At 33.0% G+C, this 22,964-nt stretch overlaps 2 protein-coding genes and 1 pseudogene across 2 annotated transcripts; 1 reads left to right on the top strand and 2 right to left on the bottom strand.

Moving 5' to 3' along the window:
* Positions 1 to 454: 454 nt before the first annotated feature.
* Positions 455 to 2,259, top strand: LOC140880664 (high affinity nitrate transporter 2.4-like). Its single transcript, XM_073285294.1, has one exon. The coding sequence runs from the start codon at positions 557 to 559 to the stop codon at positions 2,144 to 2,146; it is 1,590 nt and encodes a 529-aa protein (XP_073141395.1). The 5' UTR covers positions 455 to 556; the 3' UTR covers positions 2,147 to 2,259.
* Positions 2,260 to 2,700: 441 nt separating this feature from the next.
* LOC140880665 (uncharacterized) lies at positions 2,701 to 5,480 on the bottom strand. Its single transcript, XM_073285295.1, has 4 exons — positions 5,389 to 5,480; positions 3,523 to 3,755; positions 3,282 to 3,430; positions 2,701 to 3,069 (listed from the first exon to the last, which is right to left on the bottom strand). The coding sequence occupies exons 1-4, from the start codon at positions 5,438 to 5,440 to the stop codon at positions 2,982 to 2,984; spliced, it is 522 nt and encodes a 173-aa protein (XP_073141396.1). The 5' UTR covers positions 5,441 to 5,480; the 3' UTR covers positions 2,701 to 2,981.
* Positions 5,481 to 11,043: 5,563 nt separating this feature from the next.
* LOC140880701 (cell division cycle protein 48 homolog) lies at positions 11,044 to 16,037 on the bottom strand (annotated as a pseudogene).
* Positions 16,038 to 22,964: the final 6,927 nt, after the last annotated feature.

The following is a 22,964-nucleotide window of genomic DNA, read 5'->3' as shown; positions in this document are numbered from 1 at the left end:
ATTATTAAAAAACATATATATTTAGGGTTCATGAAAGATGAGGCGATGATATATTGTATTAGAGAAATTAAATTATATAACAAGACCTTGGTATCCGCCGGTTGATTCCCTTTCAACAAAGAGATTCAATGTTCTGAAAATAAAAGTTACATTTCAATATTAATTTTTTAAAAAATTTTTGCATTAAAATCAATTTGATGAAGTCACTTTCACATAATTATTTTGACATTTTTTTTCTCATTAAAAAAATACCAAAGTTGAATATGATCCTTTGGGATATACGATAAGGTTAAATCAGATGCGGAGAATTGGATTCTAATTTGTAATTAAACAAACCATAATATTACAAACTCTAACCATTGGGATCCTCCACAGGCTCATCCAAAATGTCAACTTCTCACACTATATAAACAACTCTACCTAGCTAGATTCCTCTATCCTTCATCACCAATCACTCATTTAATCACTGAATATTAATCAACGTACCCTCTTCCATTTCACATACATTATAATAATTTAGTAGCAAATATTTCTTGATCATCATCAAGAAAAATCAATGGCGGATATGGAAGGGTCTCCTGGAAGCTCCATGCATGGAGTTACCGGCAGGGAGCCGGTGCTGGCATTCTCGGTGGCTTCGCCGATGGTGCCGACTGACACGACGGCCAAGTTCGACTTGCCGGTGGACTCGGAGCACAAGGCGAAGAAGTTCAAGCTATTTTCCTTTGCCAATCCACACATGAGGACTTTTCACCTGTCTTGGATTTCTTTCTTCACCTGTTTTGTGTCCACTTTCGCAGCTGCTCCACTGGTTCCCATTATCCGGGACAACCTGAGCCTCACCAGAGGAGACATCGGAAATGCTGGGGTCGCCTCGGTTTCCGGGAGTATCTTCTCTAGGCTTGTCATGGGTGCGGTCTGTGATCTTCTGGGACCACGTTACGGCTGCGCTTTCCTGATCATGCTCTCCGCCCCGACGGTGTTTTGCATGTCTTTCGTGTCGTCGGCTGGCGGGTATGTGGCGGTTCGTTTCATGATCGGCTTCTCCCTGGCCACCTTCGTCTCGTGCCAGTACTGGATGAGTACTATGTTCAATACCAAGATTATCGGGACGGTGAACGGGACGGCGGCAGGATGGGGGAATATGGGAGGAGGTGCGACGCAGCTGCTGATGCCTTTGCTGTATGAGATCATCAGGAAGGCGGGATCCACTCCATTTACAGCCTGGAGGATCGCATTCTTCGTTCCGGGTTGGCTTCATGTGATTATGGGTATTTTGGTGATGACTTTGGGCCAAGATTTGCCTGATGGGAACTTAAGTGCTTTGCAGAAGAAGGGGGAAGTTGCCAAAGATCAATTCTGGAAGGTGTTTCGCTATGCTGTCACCAATTACAGGACCTGGATCTTCGTACTCCTCTACGGATACTCCATGGGAGTTGAGTTGTCTACCGATAATGTCATCGCCGAGTACTTCTACGACAGATTCGACCTCAAACTCCGTACTGCCGGAACCATAGCAGCCACCTTCGGCATGGCTAACCTGGTTGCTCGCCCATTCGGCGGATACGCGTCCGATGTTGCAGCCCGAAAATTCGGGATGAGAGGCAGACTCTGGACCCTATGGACCCTACAAACTATGGGAGGAGCCTTCTGTTTACTTCTAGGGGAGGCCAATTCCCTTCCTGTGGCCGTTACACATATGATCATATTCTCTATCGGCGCCCAGGCAGCCTGTGGAGCAACTTTCGGCATAGTCCCTTTCATTTCAAGAAGATCCTTAGGCATAATATCTGGCATGACTGGAGCTGGAGGAAACTTCGGTTCTGGCTTAACACAACTGCTCTTTTTCACCAGTGCCACGCACGACACAGCCGTCGGCCTCAGGAACATGGGGATCATGATAATGGCCTGCACTCTTCCCGTCACATTGGTTCACTTCCCACAATGGGGTAGCATGTTTCTTCCACCTTCCAAGGACGTCAAGTTCACCGAAGAACACTATTACTCCGCCGACTACACCGAGGATGAGAAGCAGCAAGGGATGCATCAAAATACCTTGAAATTCGCTGAAAACAGTCGATCCGAAAGGGGGACACGTGTCGCCTCAGCACCAACACCGCCAAACGCCACACCAAACTATGTCTGATATATGTGTTTTCAAGTACAAACGATCAAACCTGGATTAGTTAACTACGTGTGAGAGTGAAATATATATGCTATGGTTACACATATGGAATTATGTTTGATTCCATTTATTTATTTTTGTGAGAATAATTACCATAATTCTGCTGCCGGCTGGACATTGGTTTAATTCCAACTATATTGTTGGAATCAGAGTTTTCATTATTTTCTACCAATCAACTACGTGCATCCTTTCATTCTTTTTTTTGTTTATAGCATGGAAATCCGCAGCTCAATGCTCTTTAGCTTGCACTGATAAACCTCTTGGTAACGTAATACACACTCGGGTAAACGGTACGATAAGAATTCGATCCCCAAAGTATGTAACTCTAAAAGAGTAGGAAAATAGTCGTTTGAGCTAGATTTCCCAACAATCGACTACGGGAGCACGAAACATGTTTCGATCGGCATGATCTTAATATGTTTCCACACATAGAATTATCAGTTTGGTCAAGAAAAGGAGTTACCTAATCTATTTCATTATGTAATTTGATCCGTAAAGGTCATGACTTTGGGCTAATTTTTATTTCCATAGTGAATGTAACAAAGGATTTTTTTCTAATAATGAGAATATAAGTAGCAAAAATTTGATGTTCATTCGAAACTGCACAGTATATATTGCAAGAATCTTCTACCCGGTTTCTGAAGAAAAATATCATCACCTGGATCTGATCCTCATCAAATTGTACGATCGAACTACTCTAAGTGATCGAAAATTGAGTACACGGTTCTTAATTTAAAATGGAACCACCAGCTTCAAAGCCGACTCTGAAGTCTGAACTATCATAGGATGTCTCCTTCTAGGAGCCCAGCTTCCCACTTCCACCGCAAGTGCTACAGGATCGACCCGAGGAGCATTTCGTGCAATAGCTCCACTTTTTTGGAAGCCTGCCAACACACTAGCACATATTAACAAAACGTTTTTACGATAACTTGATGAAGGGCGTGAGTAATCCGTGTTTGACTGCATGGCACGGTTTACTGCTATGCAATTCGATAAGTTTGAGTTGCACCATCACTATCGGCTGCAATTTTTATCATACAAAAGCAATTCATTCCTACAGAAGGTTCAGAAATGTGAACAAAAGAACTCGTCGTACCCTGCTGTGTATCTACTCGCCATATTTTTAGCCAGCAACCTCGCTTTCTCAGCACTTCCATCAGACATTTTCTTGAGCATGAATCCTTCACCATTGCATTCTGAGCAAATTCCTGAACCTCCACAGTCCTCACATGTTTTTGTGGGAGCCTGCTGGTTTCAAAATTTAAATCCAAGGAACATTTCAGGGGAAAGAGAAAAACTTGGACGGTAAGAATTTCGTTTAATTTGTGTTCATGTACCTCTGCTACATCCGAGGTGTTGGATTTTCGCCCAAGAAATGTAGCAGCAGCAACAGCAATTGTGGCTGCAACAGTAACAGAGACCGCTGTTTCTGGCAGCGCAAGCAATGTGATTACTGATCCTCTGCCTCGTGTTTTCGCATTACTATCATATAGAGAACCAGCATTTAGCTGGATTTTGTGAGCAGAATTTCCGGCTGATAAACAGAGATGAGCTGGATTTTTAATGAAGGCTGTAAGTAAACAAATTACTTTATTAATTATACAAACATATTAAATAAATCTTGAGAATTAATCCAAATAAAGTAAAAAAGAATATGGTGAGACTATTCGATTCAAAGTAAGATTTGAAGTAGATGAGTTGGAGATTATACCATATTTGGCACAGAACTTGCCCTAAAATACAATTATACGTTAGAGAGGTGTACGAATATTCGGTTACCATTTAAAAAATACATCACCATACATGCACTGTTAAGCAATTCAATTGGTCCAGACTTATTTTCGATATAGCAACGAATAAAATTGTATGAGAAATTTTCAAGGTCTAGCAGATACAAATCATTAGCATTTTTGGAGCCGCAACTGCGCAAACAATACAATTGTTGCTCAAACCAAAAACGCTGCCTATAAATTTAATCTAATGGGTATGGAAAGTCCTTTCCCTCCCTTGCTTATGGCCTTATCAATGGAAATGAAACATAAATAGATAGAATAACTTTTACTTTGGGTGAAACAACTTTTGAGGCCCTTCACGAAATATAGAAGAGTTGGCACACGATTATGAGGGCGTGAATTTTCAAATTCGCCCAGATGCTTACAATATAGTTTGGATCAAACCCTCTTCTGATCAGTAACCAACTCTTTTGCAAATGATTTCAGTGAAAATCCATCAAACTAGTACACCGAAAACTAAATCATAATGTTCTCACGAAGCCAACAAATTTTGTCATTCATTTTTAACAAGTCTTTGCTCCTCTAAGTCTGTTCATTTATAATAAGAGCATAGAGCTAAATCCTTCTAACAAATTTTTGCCCGGAATTTCCTGCTTAAAGCCACCGAATATGCAAAGTCCCCAGCCTCCAGTTCACATTAAAACTCCATCCCCCATATCTGCTCTTGCTTAATGCACTTATTTAACAATCATTAAATCCAATGTCTCAACTTCACACCAGTAAACCTATAAAAGTAAATGAAACTTACTCCTAATAAATTTGCATCACTTTGCCAACTCACATCTATGAAAGATATAAATGTCCTATATATATCAAATCAAGAACTTACTTAATGCATAAAACCAACCCCATAAATTGTACTTCACAACCAATTCGGTGCTCCCTCAATTCGCCATTAACCTCCAATTTAAGACACTGTCCCATAACAAGTAAAATGGGATGTTCGAGCCAACTGAAAAGATTCCAAAGATTTGAGTTGGGTAATTGTTATTGGCCCTCAAAAAGTTCATTAACTCGTTTCAACCAAACTATAAATCAAAATTCAGTTCATTTTTATGATTCAACCCAAAATAAAATTAAAAAAAAAAAACCCCATCAAGAAACCATAGCCATATACACTTCAATATCCATAAATGAAGCACAAAAGTCGTAAATATTACCTTTCTTCTCATTAACTTCAGTCAGGTCGAAAGTTTTACTGAACAAACAAAGGGTTCCTCATATCATTAAACACAGGGCGTAAAAAGATTAAATCTTTGAGTGAATTTGCAACCACTAAACCCACCTCCATCATTTACCCGCATTATATGGATAACAGTACGCTTTGCAGTTGTCAGAAGCCAAAGAAATATATGAAAATTGCAAGATTCATTGATGAATTTTAAGAAAAAATTGTGCTCACAAACTTACTGTAATGGAAGGAGACGACCGATCGAGGAAGAGTCTGCAAGCTTAGTTCCATTAGAGCTAAATGAAAAGGAATGGGAAAAATATCGATGCTATTGCTATATCATACAGGAAAATTTTGATAAAATTAAACAGATTATATTTAATTAGAATTATAAGATATAAAATTTATTTCAACCAGTATTTCGATAAATAATATTTTTTTTTCTTTTTACGTTAAGAGCTTGTGATGTTACGCCTTGCGTGTGTAATATAATGTATTATATAAAAATTTTGTGCTCCGAAAATACATGTGTGTGAGAAGTTAGATTTTCAATTGAATAAGAAACGGAAAAAACTGATGCAAAGTGAAAATTTGGCTGCAATAAAAGGGCAAATCTGGAAGAAAATTTTGGTGTCATCACACCATACCAAAAACAGTTTTTATAAGCCCCAAGGGAGTGTCCAAGTTGATGGAGTAGGTGAACTCTTGGTCATAAATCAGGAGTTCGATTCTTCCTGCCAACACCTTCTTGGACTAGCCTGTCACACAGGGCTTGCCTAGTGTGGTTTACCTGACTAGCGTAGTTTGCAGGCTATTGCGTTAATCCGGGGTTTTACCCAGAGCGCACCGAAAGGTAGCGGCTGCGGGTTCCCACGTCACACAAAAAAAAACAGTTTTTATAATGGTCTCAAGCATTATAATATAGTATAGATGAAGATTAAAAATTCATTACAAGATTTATCAATTTAAAAAAAATTCTAGTCTCCCCGAACAAATTGGGAATGGGAAGAAACAGCAAAAAAAAACAAAAAAAAAAAAAAACAAGAGCGTGTGCAAACAAAAAAAAAAACAAGAGCGTGTGCAATCTCGTTTGCCGACCTTCTTAATATTTGTTAGGTTTTTTTTAATTAGGCAATTAAAATTTATTTGGAAAAAAAATATTAAAATTTAATTTTATATATTGAATTTTTATGCAATAACTCAATTAACGAATAAAGTTTTGAATTGTTTAACAACTGATTTTGATCTTTGCTTTTTTAAAACTAAGATTTTGATATTCTCAAATTGTTTTCAAAAAATTGATGATAATATTAATTACTAAAGAAAATTATAATAAAAATATGTTACGTTTATTTATTTGGAGATACTTCGGGTAATGTACGGACGGACAATAGTCACAAGATTCTCGAAGAGTAATGTAGAATAAACTGAAGTTAACCTTATAACGTCAAACCAACATATTATTAAAACAAATTAGAACAAAAACAAAAATTAAAAATTAATAATAATAATAATAAACTTTTTTTGACCAGTGTAATAAACTCAAAATACAAGCAATAATCTTGAAATAGATAGTAGAATTTATATATGTGATTATGTGGTTCGACCCATTCATACTTTGTGTTGTGAAAAATAAACGTTTAAACTAAAAAAAAATGTTTTTCATTAATCGCATCAGAAGAAAAATACGTCTCATGATTATTTTTTTTTTGGTCACTTTCGTTCCATAAAGTATATATGTGCTTCATTTCTAATTGTTTCGATTATTCTTGGGGAAGAAATTAAAATGATACAAATTTTCTTTTTTAACTCAACCCGACGTGAACACACAAAAAAAATATCACCGTTGGTTGTAAATGCATTATTTAATGGGATTTTTAAGGTTGAAATTTGAAATATATTTTCATATAAATGTGTTACAGAAAACTCACGAGCATCCTCTTCCTCTTGCCACCAACTCATGCATGCTCACGTAACCATCCATCCATCTTTATAAATGAGAATCTTGGAATGATAATTAAATGGAGAAAAATATAAATAATTTTTTTTATAGATATATACAATTTTATTACTGCGTATTTATATCTTAGTTAATAATTTTCTGCCGGATAATACGATGTTTGTGTTTTAGTTTTATAATGAAATTAACTTTTATTATCTATTACTATTATAATGCAAGAGCACCTTATAATAACTAGTTAACGGTTGAGTAGATGCTACTCGCAGGGTAGTGCCCTGCGGGTGACGTGGTGGCTCATGATTGGTTAAAATCAGTGGGCCCCACGTGAGACTCACTAATTTTGACCAATCATGGAATTACACATCACCCGCAGGGTAGTACCCTGCGGGCGGCATGTACTAAACCCTAGTTAACTACCTTTGATATTTTTAAGTGAATTTCCGAAAATAACCCTACATCTAATAAAGCAATTTTTAAAAATCAAATGTGAAATTCAATAATTTCAATTATTTTCAGATTTTAATTTGAAGGTAACTTCCAACGTGTATTAAATTGTTTGAGTTTGTTTTTTTTTAATAACAATAATAACTATATATTACATATATTTTATCTTATAAAATAGTAGTTTAAAAATACATACATTAACAAAACACACGTGTGTAACTAGCTAGTATGAACTAAATTTGTTGGTCATCCATAAAATTTAGCAAGGTTCTAAAAAGCGTAAAGCGTGTTGAAGCGCGGAGGTCAACCTTCAAGCTTTTCAAATTTAAGCGAGTTTAGAACGAGTTTAAGCGTGAAAAAACGTGTTTTTAATTTTTATTATAATTTTAATTATTTTAAGATAAATATTAAATAAAATGTTAGATTAACCATATATATAATATTTAATAGATAATTCAAGTTTTAAACTATAAATATACATAATTATAAAAATGTTTTCATTTTAAAAAACAAATAAAATCTTTTGTTCTAAAAAACGGCCGCTTAATCGAGCTTAAGCGAGCTTTGTAGAACATTGAAATTAATTTAGTCGTGCTGTCCAAAACTGCCTCGCACGTGCCTATTTAAGTCTCCCATTCACCTCTTTTTATAACTGCCCAAAAAAACACACAAAAACAAAATGCCTACAAATGTTGTTTACATTACATTGATTTGTCTCAATTTTCTCCTACCAATCCATGTAGCAATGGCTAGGCACTTACCGATACTGCCTAGTGCACCATCCACCGCTAGATATTACTTCCCTGCGACCTTCTTTTCGCGTCACAAGGGACGATCTATATCGCCTAGCGCACCCTCGACTGCCACGCATTACATCACGATGACACCGTTTTCGAGTCGCGGAGAGCAACCGATATTCTTTCACGAGAGGGACGTGAAAGATTGCCTGCCGAAAGGGTCGAGGCGTTCGTCCGCGCCTAGCCGGTTCGTGAACTATCAAACACTTGGGTCATTCAGGTGTTTTTCGGTTGGGGGGTTTTCTCGGATACCATAGCTAGCTAGCTAGCCATGTTATGAAGGTGAGGTTTTTGGTGATGTTTGTACAATATTTTGTTGTCGAGGGATTGAAGGAGATATGAATAAGAGGTAGAGGGATTGATTTGCAAAGTTGGGACTGAGATTTGAGTCTCAGATTATTAATTGTTGTATTTATTTTTTTTTTCATTTTTGCTTCGATTATATCTTAAATGAAAATTATAGTTTCTAGCTATATTCCAGCTGGTGTGCTTTGAGTCAAACTTATTGCATGATCATGAGTCGAAATGAAATGCGATGGCTTTTGGATCAAATTACGCAATTTATATTACGTATACATACATGCATATTGTGTGCGCGCGAGAATACATATACATACATACATACATATATATAAATCTTTCGTGAATTTCTTTTGTTATTGTTAGACTATTGCTACAACAATTTGTAGTGAGACAGTTTTTTTTTTTTTTGTTTTTTTTTTTTTGAGTCGGTAGTGATGTTCAATGAGAAGTCATTCATATAATAATAAAATAAAATAACAGCAAAAGGCTAACGGTAAGAGCAGGAAAAATTAATCTATGTTATATGCAGGGGCGGAGCCAGGATTGAAAAGTACCTGGGCTGGTTTCGCCCCGTGTTAGACAATATATATATAAATATGAGAAAAGTCAGTTAAAATCGAACCAAACTTTCTAAAATGAAATTAACCTTTTTTCATTAAAACGAATCGATTGAACTTTACTCTAAAGACGAAAAAAATCAAACAAAAAATAATATATTATTTTGATTACTAACCAAATTAAATGATCTCGATATTTTAGAAATTTTTTTTAAAAAATAAGTTCTACATCAAAAATTGAATTATATAAATTTAAATTATTTATTAAAAACTATATTTTCAAGTTTAGTTCTATTTTCCAATAAAATTTTATTAGAAAATTTAAAAATATTAATTTTTTTAATAAATATTAGGTTTGTTCAGTAAACAAAACAATTATGTTAAAATCCGAAACCAAAGCGACCTAACCAATATTTTTAAAATTTAAAACCGAAATTATGAATTAACTGAAACGATTTTTTAGATGAATTCAACTCGATAGGTTATTTTGATTGAAATTGATATTTTCTACACACCTAAAACTGTAATTTATGTCTGCCTCTGATATGTCGATATATGCTTTTTCAGTTTAAAAATAACTTTTAAATTTTTTTTCATTTTCTGAAAGACCTAACTATAAAATTTCAATCATCCCAAAAATTTACAACAAATGATTATTTTTCAAATCTCATAATTATTGAATTTTAAGTTTATTCTAACTAGAAAAATCGCAATACTAGCTCAATAATAATTGCAAAGTCAATAATTCTCGCATATTTCAATTTCAATCAATTGATTGTTTTTTCTAAATTTCACAACAATAGTTTTTAGGGTAAAAATTCAAATTTAAAAATTCATTTGTATCAAAAATCAATATTATCGCAACTAAATATTCGACAAAATTTAGAATTGTCGAATTTATCTTAAAATCGCATAATTTTAAAACCTGCGACAATAAATAAACCAAAAATTATAATGAAATGTTCTTTTTTTTTTTTTTTTTTACATGGGACTAAATTTTTTTTTTTAATTTTTAAACTACTAAATTTTTTTAAAAAAAAAATAGGTGGGGCTGGAACCCACCCTAGCCCAAGGGTGGCTCCGCCCCTGGTTATATGATATGGGTTAGTCTATGTTACACCATGAGACATGCATCTCATTTTTCTCCAAATGTGCGCGAAAATTTGGAGGAAACAGTACTTCGTGGAGAAAACACAAAAATGGGAGTATTTCTTCCGATGTACCATAAAATATCCTTATATAATATACACAAAAAAAATTACGTTCGTAACAGACAATTTGTTCTCTATTTTTGCTTTGAATATTTTCAACTCTCATCCTCCTCCTGAAATTTTCAAGTTCCTATTTCTTTACCAACTATATCTGTTAATCAAGATTAAGTTCTATATAGATGACAAAGAAATAGTAACTTGAAAATTTTAATGTGGGAGGATGAGAATTGAAAATATTCAAAGCAAAAACAGAGAACACAACAGGTTGCCTCATAAACAGAACAATTTTTTTTTGTTTGGGGTATATTATATATACCAAACAAGTTACTTCATTAACAGAACAATTTGTTCTCTATTTTTGCTTTGAATATTTTCAATTCACATTCTGTCACGTAAAATTTTCAAGTTCCTATTTCTTTCACAGGTATATTTTTTCTTTTGTGGTCGTTCATCCAATTAATCTTGATTATAAATTTTTATTAATACAAAGACTTTGTTGAATCCGGCGCGTTGGCAAAAAATATCGAAAGATACACGACAAAAATTGAAATTTAACACAGTTGACCAAAATAGCGAAGTAGAAGTCTACCGACCAAATCCAATTTCAATTCAAAGTCTCGAATACAAATTTAAATTACCAAATAAAATGTTAATGTAGAATCACAAGCCAGACAACCAAAGGGAAGCCACCAGTAAATGCCCTAGTATTCTAACAAAAGAAAATAATTCAGAGACATCCTGGAGTCCACAAGTATAAATGATCGAGAAAAGTAAACTAAGTGTTAGTTTTGCTGTCACTGGTTCCCGGTGAAGCCTGCAAAAACATATTTTTCGAATTTATAGTCACTGAAGGGTAATATCTCAGACTCGGGAAGTCTAATTATACAAGTCATCTTCCTCGGCTCCACCAGCAGAGGCTGCAAATGGGTCGGATCCAGATGTCGCTCCACCTCCTGATTCAGCGAACCGGAACTCTGTTCCAAATCCTCGCGACTGCTGCAACGTCTGCGCGAATGCTTGGTACTTACGAATATCAGCATCACTCACACTTCTACGAGCATATTTCATGGACTCCTCGAAATGTGCAGGCTTGATTTCTGAAACATCATCAACCGCATCCTCATCCATGGAATCGGGATTCTCTTTTGCCTTCCTCTCCCTTTCTATGTCCTGATGTGGGCAAAGGTGTCTATAAATTTAGATGCATAAAAATATAAAATCATCACAACTGTCGATCTCTATTCAAACTGATAGCTAGCTTTGCCAGCACAAATTATGTAATGAAGTAAAAGCATAAAGTACGTAATGTTACGAAATAATCTAAAGGGTAATTAATAGCCTCCATCGGATCTTGTTTCTTTCAAAGTGAATCTAAGTACTTCGGATTTCAGCACTATGTGGAATTTCTGTCTCTAGTTGGTGAATTCGTATGAGAGTTAAAATAATAGTGGGAGTTTCCTGCAAAAACATTTGCGCCTCCATGTCACCATAGTAGCAAAAGACTCAAAAGCTTTCATGATTTTTTTTTTTATTTAAGTTTTTCCAAATACAGCGGATAGTTTGACATTCAACTGAAATACTAATGAAACTAGAAACTGAGGAAGAGAAACTGGTAACAAAGATACCCAACTTCGCAATGTGTTTCAATTTCAGCAAAATTAGCATGAGAGGAAAAATAAAAACCATCACCCAGTATCACCTCGAGAAAAGGATTTTAATCCAGTTGGAAGGTGCACAGGAGAGGAGGCCAATTATATTAATAAACAGTAAATACCACTGACCACGTGTTAGAGAAATGTAAAGAAAAATATAAAAGGAAAAATAATCAAAAGGGTGGTGGTGGGCATAGAAACGTACTTTCTCAATGTTCTCTCTTATGGCATACTTGCATGCCCGCTGACATATTTCCGTGATATCTGCACCGCTAAATCCTTGAGTATACTTGGCAAGAGCTCGCAAATCAATATCTTTGGAAAGTGGTGATTTGCGGAGGCAAGCTTTGAAGATCTGATGGCGTGAATCCTCATCTGGCAGTGGGATATATATCAACTGATCAAGACGACCAGGACGTAAAAGTGCTGGATCAATTATGTCAGGTCTGTTAGTAGCCCCAATTATGAAAACAGTTTTTTTAGCATTCATGCCATCCATTTCTGTTAGAAGTTGGTTGAGGACTCTATCAGCTGCACCTCCAGCATCACCAACACTACTTCCTCGCTGCAACAATACAAGGGCACGGTGCCAGTAAGACAAAGTTTCTATTTTTTACGCAAATATAAAATACAAATGCATGCAACCAAAGGTAGTGGTTCCTTTTTCTTCTTTGTTCATCCTGATTAAGGCTCAATATGCCTACTGCAGATTTAAACTTCTGAACTTTTAACTAAATAGTTAATCAACAAAAGTTGAAAATAGCCAAAAGGGAAGATCTTGATAACTAAATGTACAACTTAAAAGGGTATATAACCTGAGTGGCGATAGAATCAAGCTCATCAAAGAAAAGGACACATGGAGCTGATTGCCTAGCTTTGTCGAATATTTCGCGAACATTTGCTTCACTCTCTCCAAACCACATGGTCAGCAATTCAGGCCCTTTTACGCTAATGAAATTGGCTTGACATTCATTTGCAATCGCCTTTGCTAATAGAGTTTTGCCGCATCCAGGTGGCCCATAGAAAAGAACACCCTTAGATGGTGACATGCCAAATTTCTCAAACTTTTCTGGATGCTCAACAGGATATTGAACAGTCTACAAGATAACCAAGGAGTTAGAAGAAAACAACTTCGATAAACATATCATTAAATATGGCAATATGAAACATGGCTTAAAGAATTTTATAACCTCCTGAAGCTCCCTCTTGACATTTTCTAGGCCTCCGATGTCTTCCCAGGACACATTGGGCACCTCAACAACCTTTCATCAATTATAACGAACATATGCTATCATCATAAAGTTCATTATAGTAACGAGCACAGACTATATAACATCCAAGACAGAGAGTACTTACTGTTTCCCTTAGAGCTGAAGGATTGCTAGTTCCTAGAGCAGAGTGGAAGTGCTCATTTGTTACAGCCATGGAGTTGAGTATTTCGGCGTCAATTGAATCATCCTCCAGATCAATAACATCCATTTTCTCTCTGATGCACTGAAGTGCAGCTTCAGTACAGAGAGCTGCAAGGTCAGCACCAACATAGCCATGAGTGTCTTTGGCAATTCTCTCCAGGTCAACCTACAACACAGCATCATCATTTCAAACACATAAACTATATTCAGAGCACCAATATATTTGGATTCAAGATGTCTAGGTCTTTACATCATCAGAAAGCTTCATGTTCTTGGTATGAATCCTGAGAACTTCAAGTCGACCAACTTCATCTGGAACACCAATGTCTATTTCCCTGTCAAACCTACCAAATCTTCTGAGGGCTGGGTCAATACTGTTTGGACGATTAGTTGCTCCCATGACAATAACGTGGGACCGGGATTTTAGCCCATCCATAAGAGTCAAGAGCTGAGAAACAATCCTCCTTTCAACTTCACCATTTGTTTTCTCACGCTTAGGTGCTATTGAATCAATTTCATCGATGAAAATAATAGACGGGGCATTTTTCTCTGCCTCCTCAAATGCCTTCCTCAGATTGCTTTCACTCTCTCCGGCCAATTTGGACATAATTTCTGGCCCATTAATTAAAAAGAAGAAAGCACCGGTTTCATTGGCAACAGCCCTAGCAATTAAGGTCTTTCCAGAACCTGGGGGTCCATAAAGTAAAATTCCCTTGGGTGGTTTCACACCAATAGATTTGAAAAGTTAGGGATGCCTCAGAGGCAACTCTACCAATTCACGAATCTGAGCCATCTGCTTCCTAACACCTCCTACATCATCATAACCAACCTCATCCAGCCTATCTTCATCCTCTCGTTTGACAGGCTCTCCTTCACAGAAGATCTCAGTATCGGGGGCAACAACACAATACTCACCTGGATCAGTCTCAATAACTTTAAATTCCACACTTCTCATCCCCCCTCTCACAAGAAAATGGTCGACTTTTCTAACAGGGCGATAAGCTTCTAGAAAGTAAGCTGCATAGATTATTCTGTCAGTCAACAAAACTCCACGAAAATGCATGCAACAAAAAATTTGTTCCATTACACCAAATGAAACATGCAGAACATAGAAAACGTAAATCACGTATAAGTATTACGTTTTAGGTATGTTTCAAACAGATCTCCAGTGAGGCCCTCTACTGTATCATCCAAGGGTAGTACATGAACACGTTTTCCATATTTAACATCAGGGCACTGGTGCACAGACACAACATCTCCAAGCCGGACCCTCAAATTTGTGCGTACAACCTTGTTCATCCTTATCTTTGGCTCTTCACATGCATCATCAGCAAGGGCAATGCAGATTGTATCCTTCCTTTTCTTACCCTGGAAGCAATTGGTAAGCGGATAATTTAGCAGTCTAGTAGCCAAAATCTATTTTGGCCAAATAATTAATATGGCACACCACATTCAGTGATAAACCATATACCAATGCACTTATATAAGATTCACTGTCTTTTTTGTATTTTTTTCTCTATAGTATATTCATGAAACAAGTTGGTAGCTTCCTGCATATAATTATGGCCATCTCATAACCAGAAATGCTATGATCCACCGGTGGATCTGGACGATTGGACCATTCATTGGGCATGAGGCCCCACAAAATGTGTGGGCCCAAGCCCAATGCACGCTGGATGCTACACCGGATCATCCGGTGTAGCAAAGCATTTACCTCTCCATAACACCAACGCAGAAACACGTGTCAGATATCCTCAGATGCAACAATGGAACTTCTAATCCAAACCATGTCATAATAATTCAAGCTATTATAGAATCTAACCCAATAAAACCAATTTATAATTCGCGATCTAACTTAAATTCATTCAGGAATCAGTATTTCATGCAGATCAATGACAAGACGATAAATTAACCAAATTACCAGCACAAACTTCTTTTCCCTCCAGCAATGATGGGATTCCGATTTAAACAACGAAATTCTCAATCAAAGGCAAGCCCAACAACAATACTTACATCAAATCGACAATATCTATGTGTTACATCCACGAATCAATAATATATAATTTTTTGAAAGAAAAAAAAAGCCTAATCAATCTCCCACTAACTAAACATCAATTAAAAGATATTGAAAAGCAGAGCCCTAAAAAAGTAAGAACCTTGATCAAAATAGTATCCCCACGAAAAATCTGGAGCTTTTCCATGGTAGCGGGGTGGAGAGCTACAACAGAGTTGTCGTCATTGACCGCCTCGTCAACGATCAGCCGATTAGCCGCCTTATTCCTCTCCAAAATCGCCGTCGAGAAGTCCTTCTTCCCACTTTTTCTATCCAAAATCAACAAAAAAAAACTCAGATTTCCGCCAAAATTTCAACCCAAAAAAAGAGAAATCGGATTCTTCGAAGTAAAGGAACTGAAATGGCGAGGAGTCAACGAATGCTCACGAATCGGATGACTCGGCTTGATTACTCATCCTCTGAGCTATCTGAGAATGTAGAGTTGCAGCGTACGAAGAATTTTATGAATAAACTGAAAGAAAGAACACCACACTACTACGTGCAATGAAAATTTTTAGCGCTATTCTTCTTCAAATTACGTAATTATCTTCCCTAATTATATCTTAATTTTTTTAAAAAAAAAAAAAAACTCATTATCCACGTCATAATTCTACAAATAAATTATATTATTATAGAGTAAAATTCATTTGGTACACCCGCTACTACGTGGAAAGAATATAAACTTAAAAATTATTAAATCATGTGGAGAAATTTTGGGTTATTAAAACTACGTAAATTGAGACAATGAGTTAGATTTTCTTATGAGATTTGTTTTTTCATGATCTAATCTTTAATGTTGAAAATGTTTATACCAAATTTTGAAAAACTAAAATGGTGATTATGTTTGTTTCAATCATTTAAACACAAGATCAACAGATTCCGGTGATATATATTTTTATCATATCAATATATTACAATATTTGTTGTATAATTTGACTTGACAATTGTTTATCATTATATATATAATTAATTTTTAATAAATATGATATTTTAAAATTAATCAATATAATATTAATTCATATTAAGGGTAAAATTGATCTTTTAATTGGATCATGTATCAATTAAGTTATTTTCAATCGTTTGTGTACCAATATGACATTTTACCAATTATTATGTTCCGTGGTTTCACAAGATAACAAAAATCATATTTTTAAAAATTTGATCTCTGATTGAACCATCTAGTCAAACATTTAAATATCGACTAACGTAATATTCATTTATTATATGTACAAAATATTACATTGGTTGATACTTATGTATTAGCTCATGGTGATTGCTCATGAGTCATGACGTCAAAACTCTATATTTTTAATTCAAATATTTCGTAATCAAATATTAACTTAACTTCAACATTAATTTTTATGTAAAAAAAAACAAATTATAAAATCAAACGAAAGGGTTAATGATGTTACCATTACTCATAAAAATAAAAATAAAAAACAATCTAACAAACACGCGAGAGAGGTTTGCACGGGTAATTAGTTTACTCAAACAAAAGACAACCTAATTCAATTAAGAAATAAAGTTGAATCAAATTAAAGATTCGACTCTCAAAATTAAATCAAAGACAATCTGGTTTGAGTTTTCACCAAATATCTAAGGTTTAGTTTGAATATGTATTTATAAAAAAAAATTATAAAATTGTTTTTTTAAATTTTTTTATAAAATGATTTAAAATTTGTTTTAAAAATAAATATGTGTTTGGAAAATATTCTTAAACAATATTTTATTATTTCAAAAATACTGTCGTTCATCTTTGTCTTCCATAGTTCCATTCTAAAAAAAATCTAAAACCACCTTTCAAATAATTTAAAATTATACTCTGATAACAGTTTTTAAAAAATATTTTTTAAAAACATTTTACAAAAATTTTATCAAAACGCATATTTTAAAATTTTTAAACTTATAAACTACTGAAAATGTTTTTAAAGTTCATGTTCAAACGAAATCTAATTATTTAAAAAATAAATAGAGTAACACTTCTATGAGACGGTCTCATCCGTGATACGGGTCAACCCTACTCATATTTATAATAATAAGTAATATTTTTGGCATAAAATGTAATATTTTTTAATGAATAACTCATATAAACGACTCATTTTAAAAAAATAACTCTTAAGACTGTCTCATAAAAAACAATTTCAAATAAATATGGCCCACGCCATGTAGTAAATTGGTAGGTGCACCAAATTTAAATCCTATTGAACTCCGAAGACTAACCACTAACCACCTTGCTACTGCTAGCCTGCTAGGGTATTTATGTGAACTTTTTAGTAATTATTATTATTATTATTGACTGGGCACACAAAAAAAATGTTAAAAAATAAATAAATAAATTCTTACCATGTAACAAACAATCAATAAAATGCTCAAAAAAGGATTTAAAAAATGAATTGTGGTGTAGAAGTGAGTACGAGTAAAACAAAATGAGGAATTTTCATTTTCAGTAATTTTTCTAAATTATTTTGTTTCACCAAGAAATGCAACACGTGTTTCTAAATTATTATTATTATTATTATTATTATTATTATTATTATTATTATTATTATTATTATCTCTACTATATTATAATAGTTGAGGGCATTAGAAAAACTGTTTGTCACACCAAAAATTCTTTCCCATTTTGCTCTTCTCTTAAGTATTTTATTTTTATTTTTTTACAAAAGTCTCTTAAGTAAATTTAAACAAAACGTCTCCACTAAAAAAAACTCAACGACCGTACAAAAAATACATAATTATTTTATAAAATTGGATTTTTGATCCACAATATATATATATATATATATATATATATATATAGTTTTGCTATGCTGCCCACCAACTATGCACACCTCCGTGCCCACACACAACGCGTGTTCTGCGGTGACTAGTTATTAATAAAGCAAGACGACCTCTTATTAACTATTTTGATTCGACCTAAGTAGACCAATATAATTTTATATAAATATCTCAAACATCATCATGATATTCACATATTTTACGGACAAAATGATCATAATGCCTCTTCACTTTGTTATCTCACTCTTCTAACTGTAACACAATTTTCTCCTCCACAAAACACTGTCATCTTCTATTTTTTGCGTTTTGTTTATAATTTTTTACCATCTCTCATTTGTACAGATTTTACAATTAATGCAGTCGTCCCTCTCATGATTTTACAAATATTGCAATGCAAAAATTTAAATTTTTAAAAAAATGTACACACACGCATTCAGGAGGATTGTTCGGTCCTACCCCATGGAGTACGTGTAGGCATGTGATTGGACAATTCATGTGGATCCCACATCAATTGACGTGGGCCCCACATGAATGGACCACTCACATGCTGCCACCTATCCCATGGGGGTAAAACCCATGGGATAAGGTCGAACGAACCCATTAAGGGGCGGCCCTACCCCAGGGCGGGCAAGTGGGGCCCCAATTTTTTTTAAAAAAAATATTATAAATGTATATTATAAATATTATGTATTAATGTATTTCAATTAATTTTTATTATATTATAGTAGCTATTTAAAAAATCGAAGAATATTTATACATCGTCAACAACAAAGCTATAATCCAAATTAATATGTTCAATTGTCGCTTCGTTCATCACATTTCAATTTGATATTGTTTGTCGTCGACATCACTTTTCACGCTTTTGGCATTGATTTTTATAGCTTGATGTTCTACCAATTTTCTCTTGACCTATGTGTGCGTTAAAATTTAACTTATGAATCGTTCAATTTATTTTTAATTTAATGTTATATTTTAATATTTATAGTTAATTTCATGTCGTGGTTGAAAATTATGGATTGAAGGTACAAATTTCGAAATTTAATTTTAAAAATTGGGAATTTTATTTAATTTATCTTTAATGATTAAATTAACTGCTTTTAAATTAAATTAACACTTAAATTGTGAGTTTTAATAGTTCAATGTGATTTTTTTTCGGGATCATAATTATATTCACAAAATATGATGATAATTTCATATAGCTCGATCATATTTGATTTTTTAAATGAAATTTTATATTTACACTCTATTTTGTGTTACCTATATTCAAATTCATGTGTAGAATGAAATGCAAATTTATTTACAAATGGAGTACAAATAAAAAAAAAGAAGTGTAAATATCAATTTTTTTTTTAAAATTAATGTAAGAAACTCTTCCTCTAATCTTCGCCCCGGGCCTCATTTTTCTTTGGACCGCCCCTGCACGCATTGTGCCACAATTACTGGTGTGTATAATTGCTAGCTATGAATATTTTTTTTCTCTCAGTTTGAGAGAAATAAAAGCACTGTTTTATCAGATTTGATAATTATTCTGAATCAGCATTGATAATTATGGATTTTAGGAATTCTGATTATTGGGCTTAATATATATACATGCCTGCGGGTTATAAATAGTGTAGTATTGGGCTTTAGTTCATTTGCCCATCCATTATAAGTGCGGGCTTGAACAGCTAAAAATGGTGTCATGGTTTATTTTACCATCTCAAATGGTCGTTCAGTCTTTTGGTATTTTTTTCCCCAATTATAGTATAATACACATACAAATATAATCAATTCAAATATGACACTTCATTTATCTTTACAATTATGATATTAGGATTATTTGAATATAAATCAGATTATTAATTATAAATATGACATTGAACTTATATTTTTTTTAGTTAAGGATCAGAGAAAATTGTTACAATTGAGTCTCGAATTACCACTTGAGATGAGAATTATACTATAATTGAAAAAAAAACGATTATAGTATAATTAAGTTCAATGAGGATGTACACAATCAAATATATGTGACATTGAACTTATATTTTCAACAAATGTATAATCCTCGTCTCAATTGATTTATTATATTTTCAGCGAAATATAATCTTACACTTGGTATGTATTTCATGTGTGGCTATATGTATGTATTATATAATCAATATATGAGGCCATCTGCAATAATATTTGTCTAATAATTTATACTAGAGGTGTTTATGGTGTGGTTGATTAATCACATGAACCTATCGAAAACGGTTAAAAATGAAAATCGAACCAATAATCCGGTACGATTTTTAGTTTTTTATTTTTTGTATATTTGATTTGGTTTGATTTTTCGATTAATTGAACCAAAAACAGTTTTTTTTTTTTTTTTCTGATCTTTATTATTTTGTTTCTGTTATCTCTGGTTGCACTAATTGCATGTACTAGTAAAGTTATTGTGTATTATGTTCAAAGGTAATAATTAATGTATTTTGATTTCTATTTTGAATTATGTTTTTATTTATATGTTAAAAATTTTGATTTATATGCTATATTTAAATTTTATAAGATATATCAATATTTTGTTTACATTTTGAGTTAGATGTTATGTGATACATTTTGAAAATAGAAGCCAAATTTTTTTATAAATTAATTAGAGTATACGTTTTTCATTTGATGATATGAATATTATCCATTTGTCGCCATAGTAGATACTGCACATATATTTTAAACACTATAAAAAAATCCACTCGGACATTCACTTAATAACTTAAGTACATTTAACAGCTTAATTTATTTTAATCAAATCATTCCAACAAAATAAATATTGTAACAATTTAAGTTTTTAAAATAGGCTGATAAACATAATTACTTGAAATTACAAATTTAATTAGTTGGTTGAAATATACTTTCTATTTTTTTTCAAATGTTTATTTCTTGGCCACTTTCAAGAAAAATACTCGGAACTTTCATGAATTAACCTCAAAAAACGAAAATAAATTAAATATTATATTTTTTAAAATTATCTGGTTAAATTTTAATTCGAACGAAAAAACCTAAAATATTTTAACTTTTTTTATCTGGTTAAATTTTAATTCGAACGAAAAAACATAAATATTTTGACTTTTAACCGAACCGAAACGTTCAATTCCACTCGGTTTAGATTTGTTCGAGTGGTTCAAATGAACATCCTTAATTGATCCTAATTTTTTTAAAACAATAACTTGTGTTTCGACCAACTATGGTATATGTTTACATAGCTTAAAAAAACAGGGAAAAAAATCTATGGTATATATATATATATATATATATATATATATATATATACATGTGTGTGTGCTATAGTATTATTAGAAATTTAATAAACCTCTAAAAAAAAGAAATTTAATAAAAGGATGATTACAAAAATTGCATAAATATCCTGAAGAAAGTAAAATATTAATGTAAAGTACTCATGAATAATAAATAGATTAAACATGAATTGTTGAAGTGAAAACTGTAAAGCTAAAATTATCTTGTTGATTAGTGTATTCTATCTTTTTATTTTTGACTTATATATATTTTTGCGCATTTAGTAAAAAAGATACATTATTATAATTTATATTGTATATTTATTATGATGTTAATGCATTAAATTTTTACAAAGTACCTTTTTTCAAATAAAATTTCATTGATTTTTTTTACTTTGTTCATGCTATAAGAAATATATTAATATTAAAACTTTTCAAATTCTTTTTCTCAACTAAAATTTTTTTTTTTTTTTTTTTTTTTTTGTCTAAACCCACGTTTAAAAATCCTAAATACACCCATGAATTTTACCAATATAAATCAATGGTTCAATTAAATGATTATTAAACTCCTTTTAATGATTCAATATAGTTCAAGGGGGTTAAAAACTTAAAATTAACCAGCTGATTGAATTGAGCATTTGTGTTCTTTCAGATTTTGGGTTTAAAGTTTAAACAAGATTTTTGCTAATATTTTTTAACACCTTTTAATTTCTCTCATTTTTCTTCCATATTTTCCCCTCTATATATTTTCTCCCACTCTATCTCACCCTAAACCCCTGAATTTTTCCGCAGTTGTGATAGAATTAATTCGAACAAAATTAGCATATTCTAAAATCATAAGAAAAAAAAAATACCAACACTTGATTCCCAAAAATATTTTTATTGGCCAATTTAAAAAGGTTTAAATTAAAGAATTCTACATAGATTAATCAAGATTCAAGAACATGCAACAATTTATATTGTCTGGAATTCTGATCATAAGCTAGTTATAATTTAAGAAACTATATATATATCTGAAATTATAACAATTATATATAATTCATTTACATTTAATTAACTTATATTTTAAAATTAATTAGTACAAGAGGTTAAGATCATTAAGATTTTATATTATGAAACTCCTCTCTATTCCAATTCAGGACACCTCCAACCTCGTCCAATTTCAGGACCGTATGAACCGTATTTGGAATATCAGATGGAAGAATTTGAAGCTATATATATTTAATAATTAATACTCTCTTATTACTTTTTCCCCATTTAACTATCATGAATCTAATTATAATCCTCGCTCGTGTATCATTCTAACCATGCGTACATGTTCATCTTGACCTAATATTTATTATAAGTCGAACCCTAAAACAAAGAAACAAAATTGCAATGTTTAGCGAGCTAAGCTGATC

This window comes from Henckelia pumila, chromosome 2, assembly GCF_033568475.1.
Source record: "Henckelia pumila isolate YLH828 chromosome 2, ASM3356847v2, whole genome shotgun sequence".
Taxonomy (NCBI): Eukaryota; Viridiplantae; Streptophyta; class Magnoliopsida; order Lamiales; family Gesneriaceae; genus Henckelia; species Henckelia pumila.
This window is presented reverse-complemented; position numbering and strand designations above follow the sequence as displayed.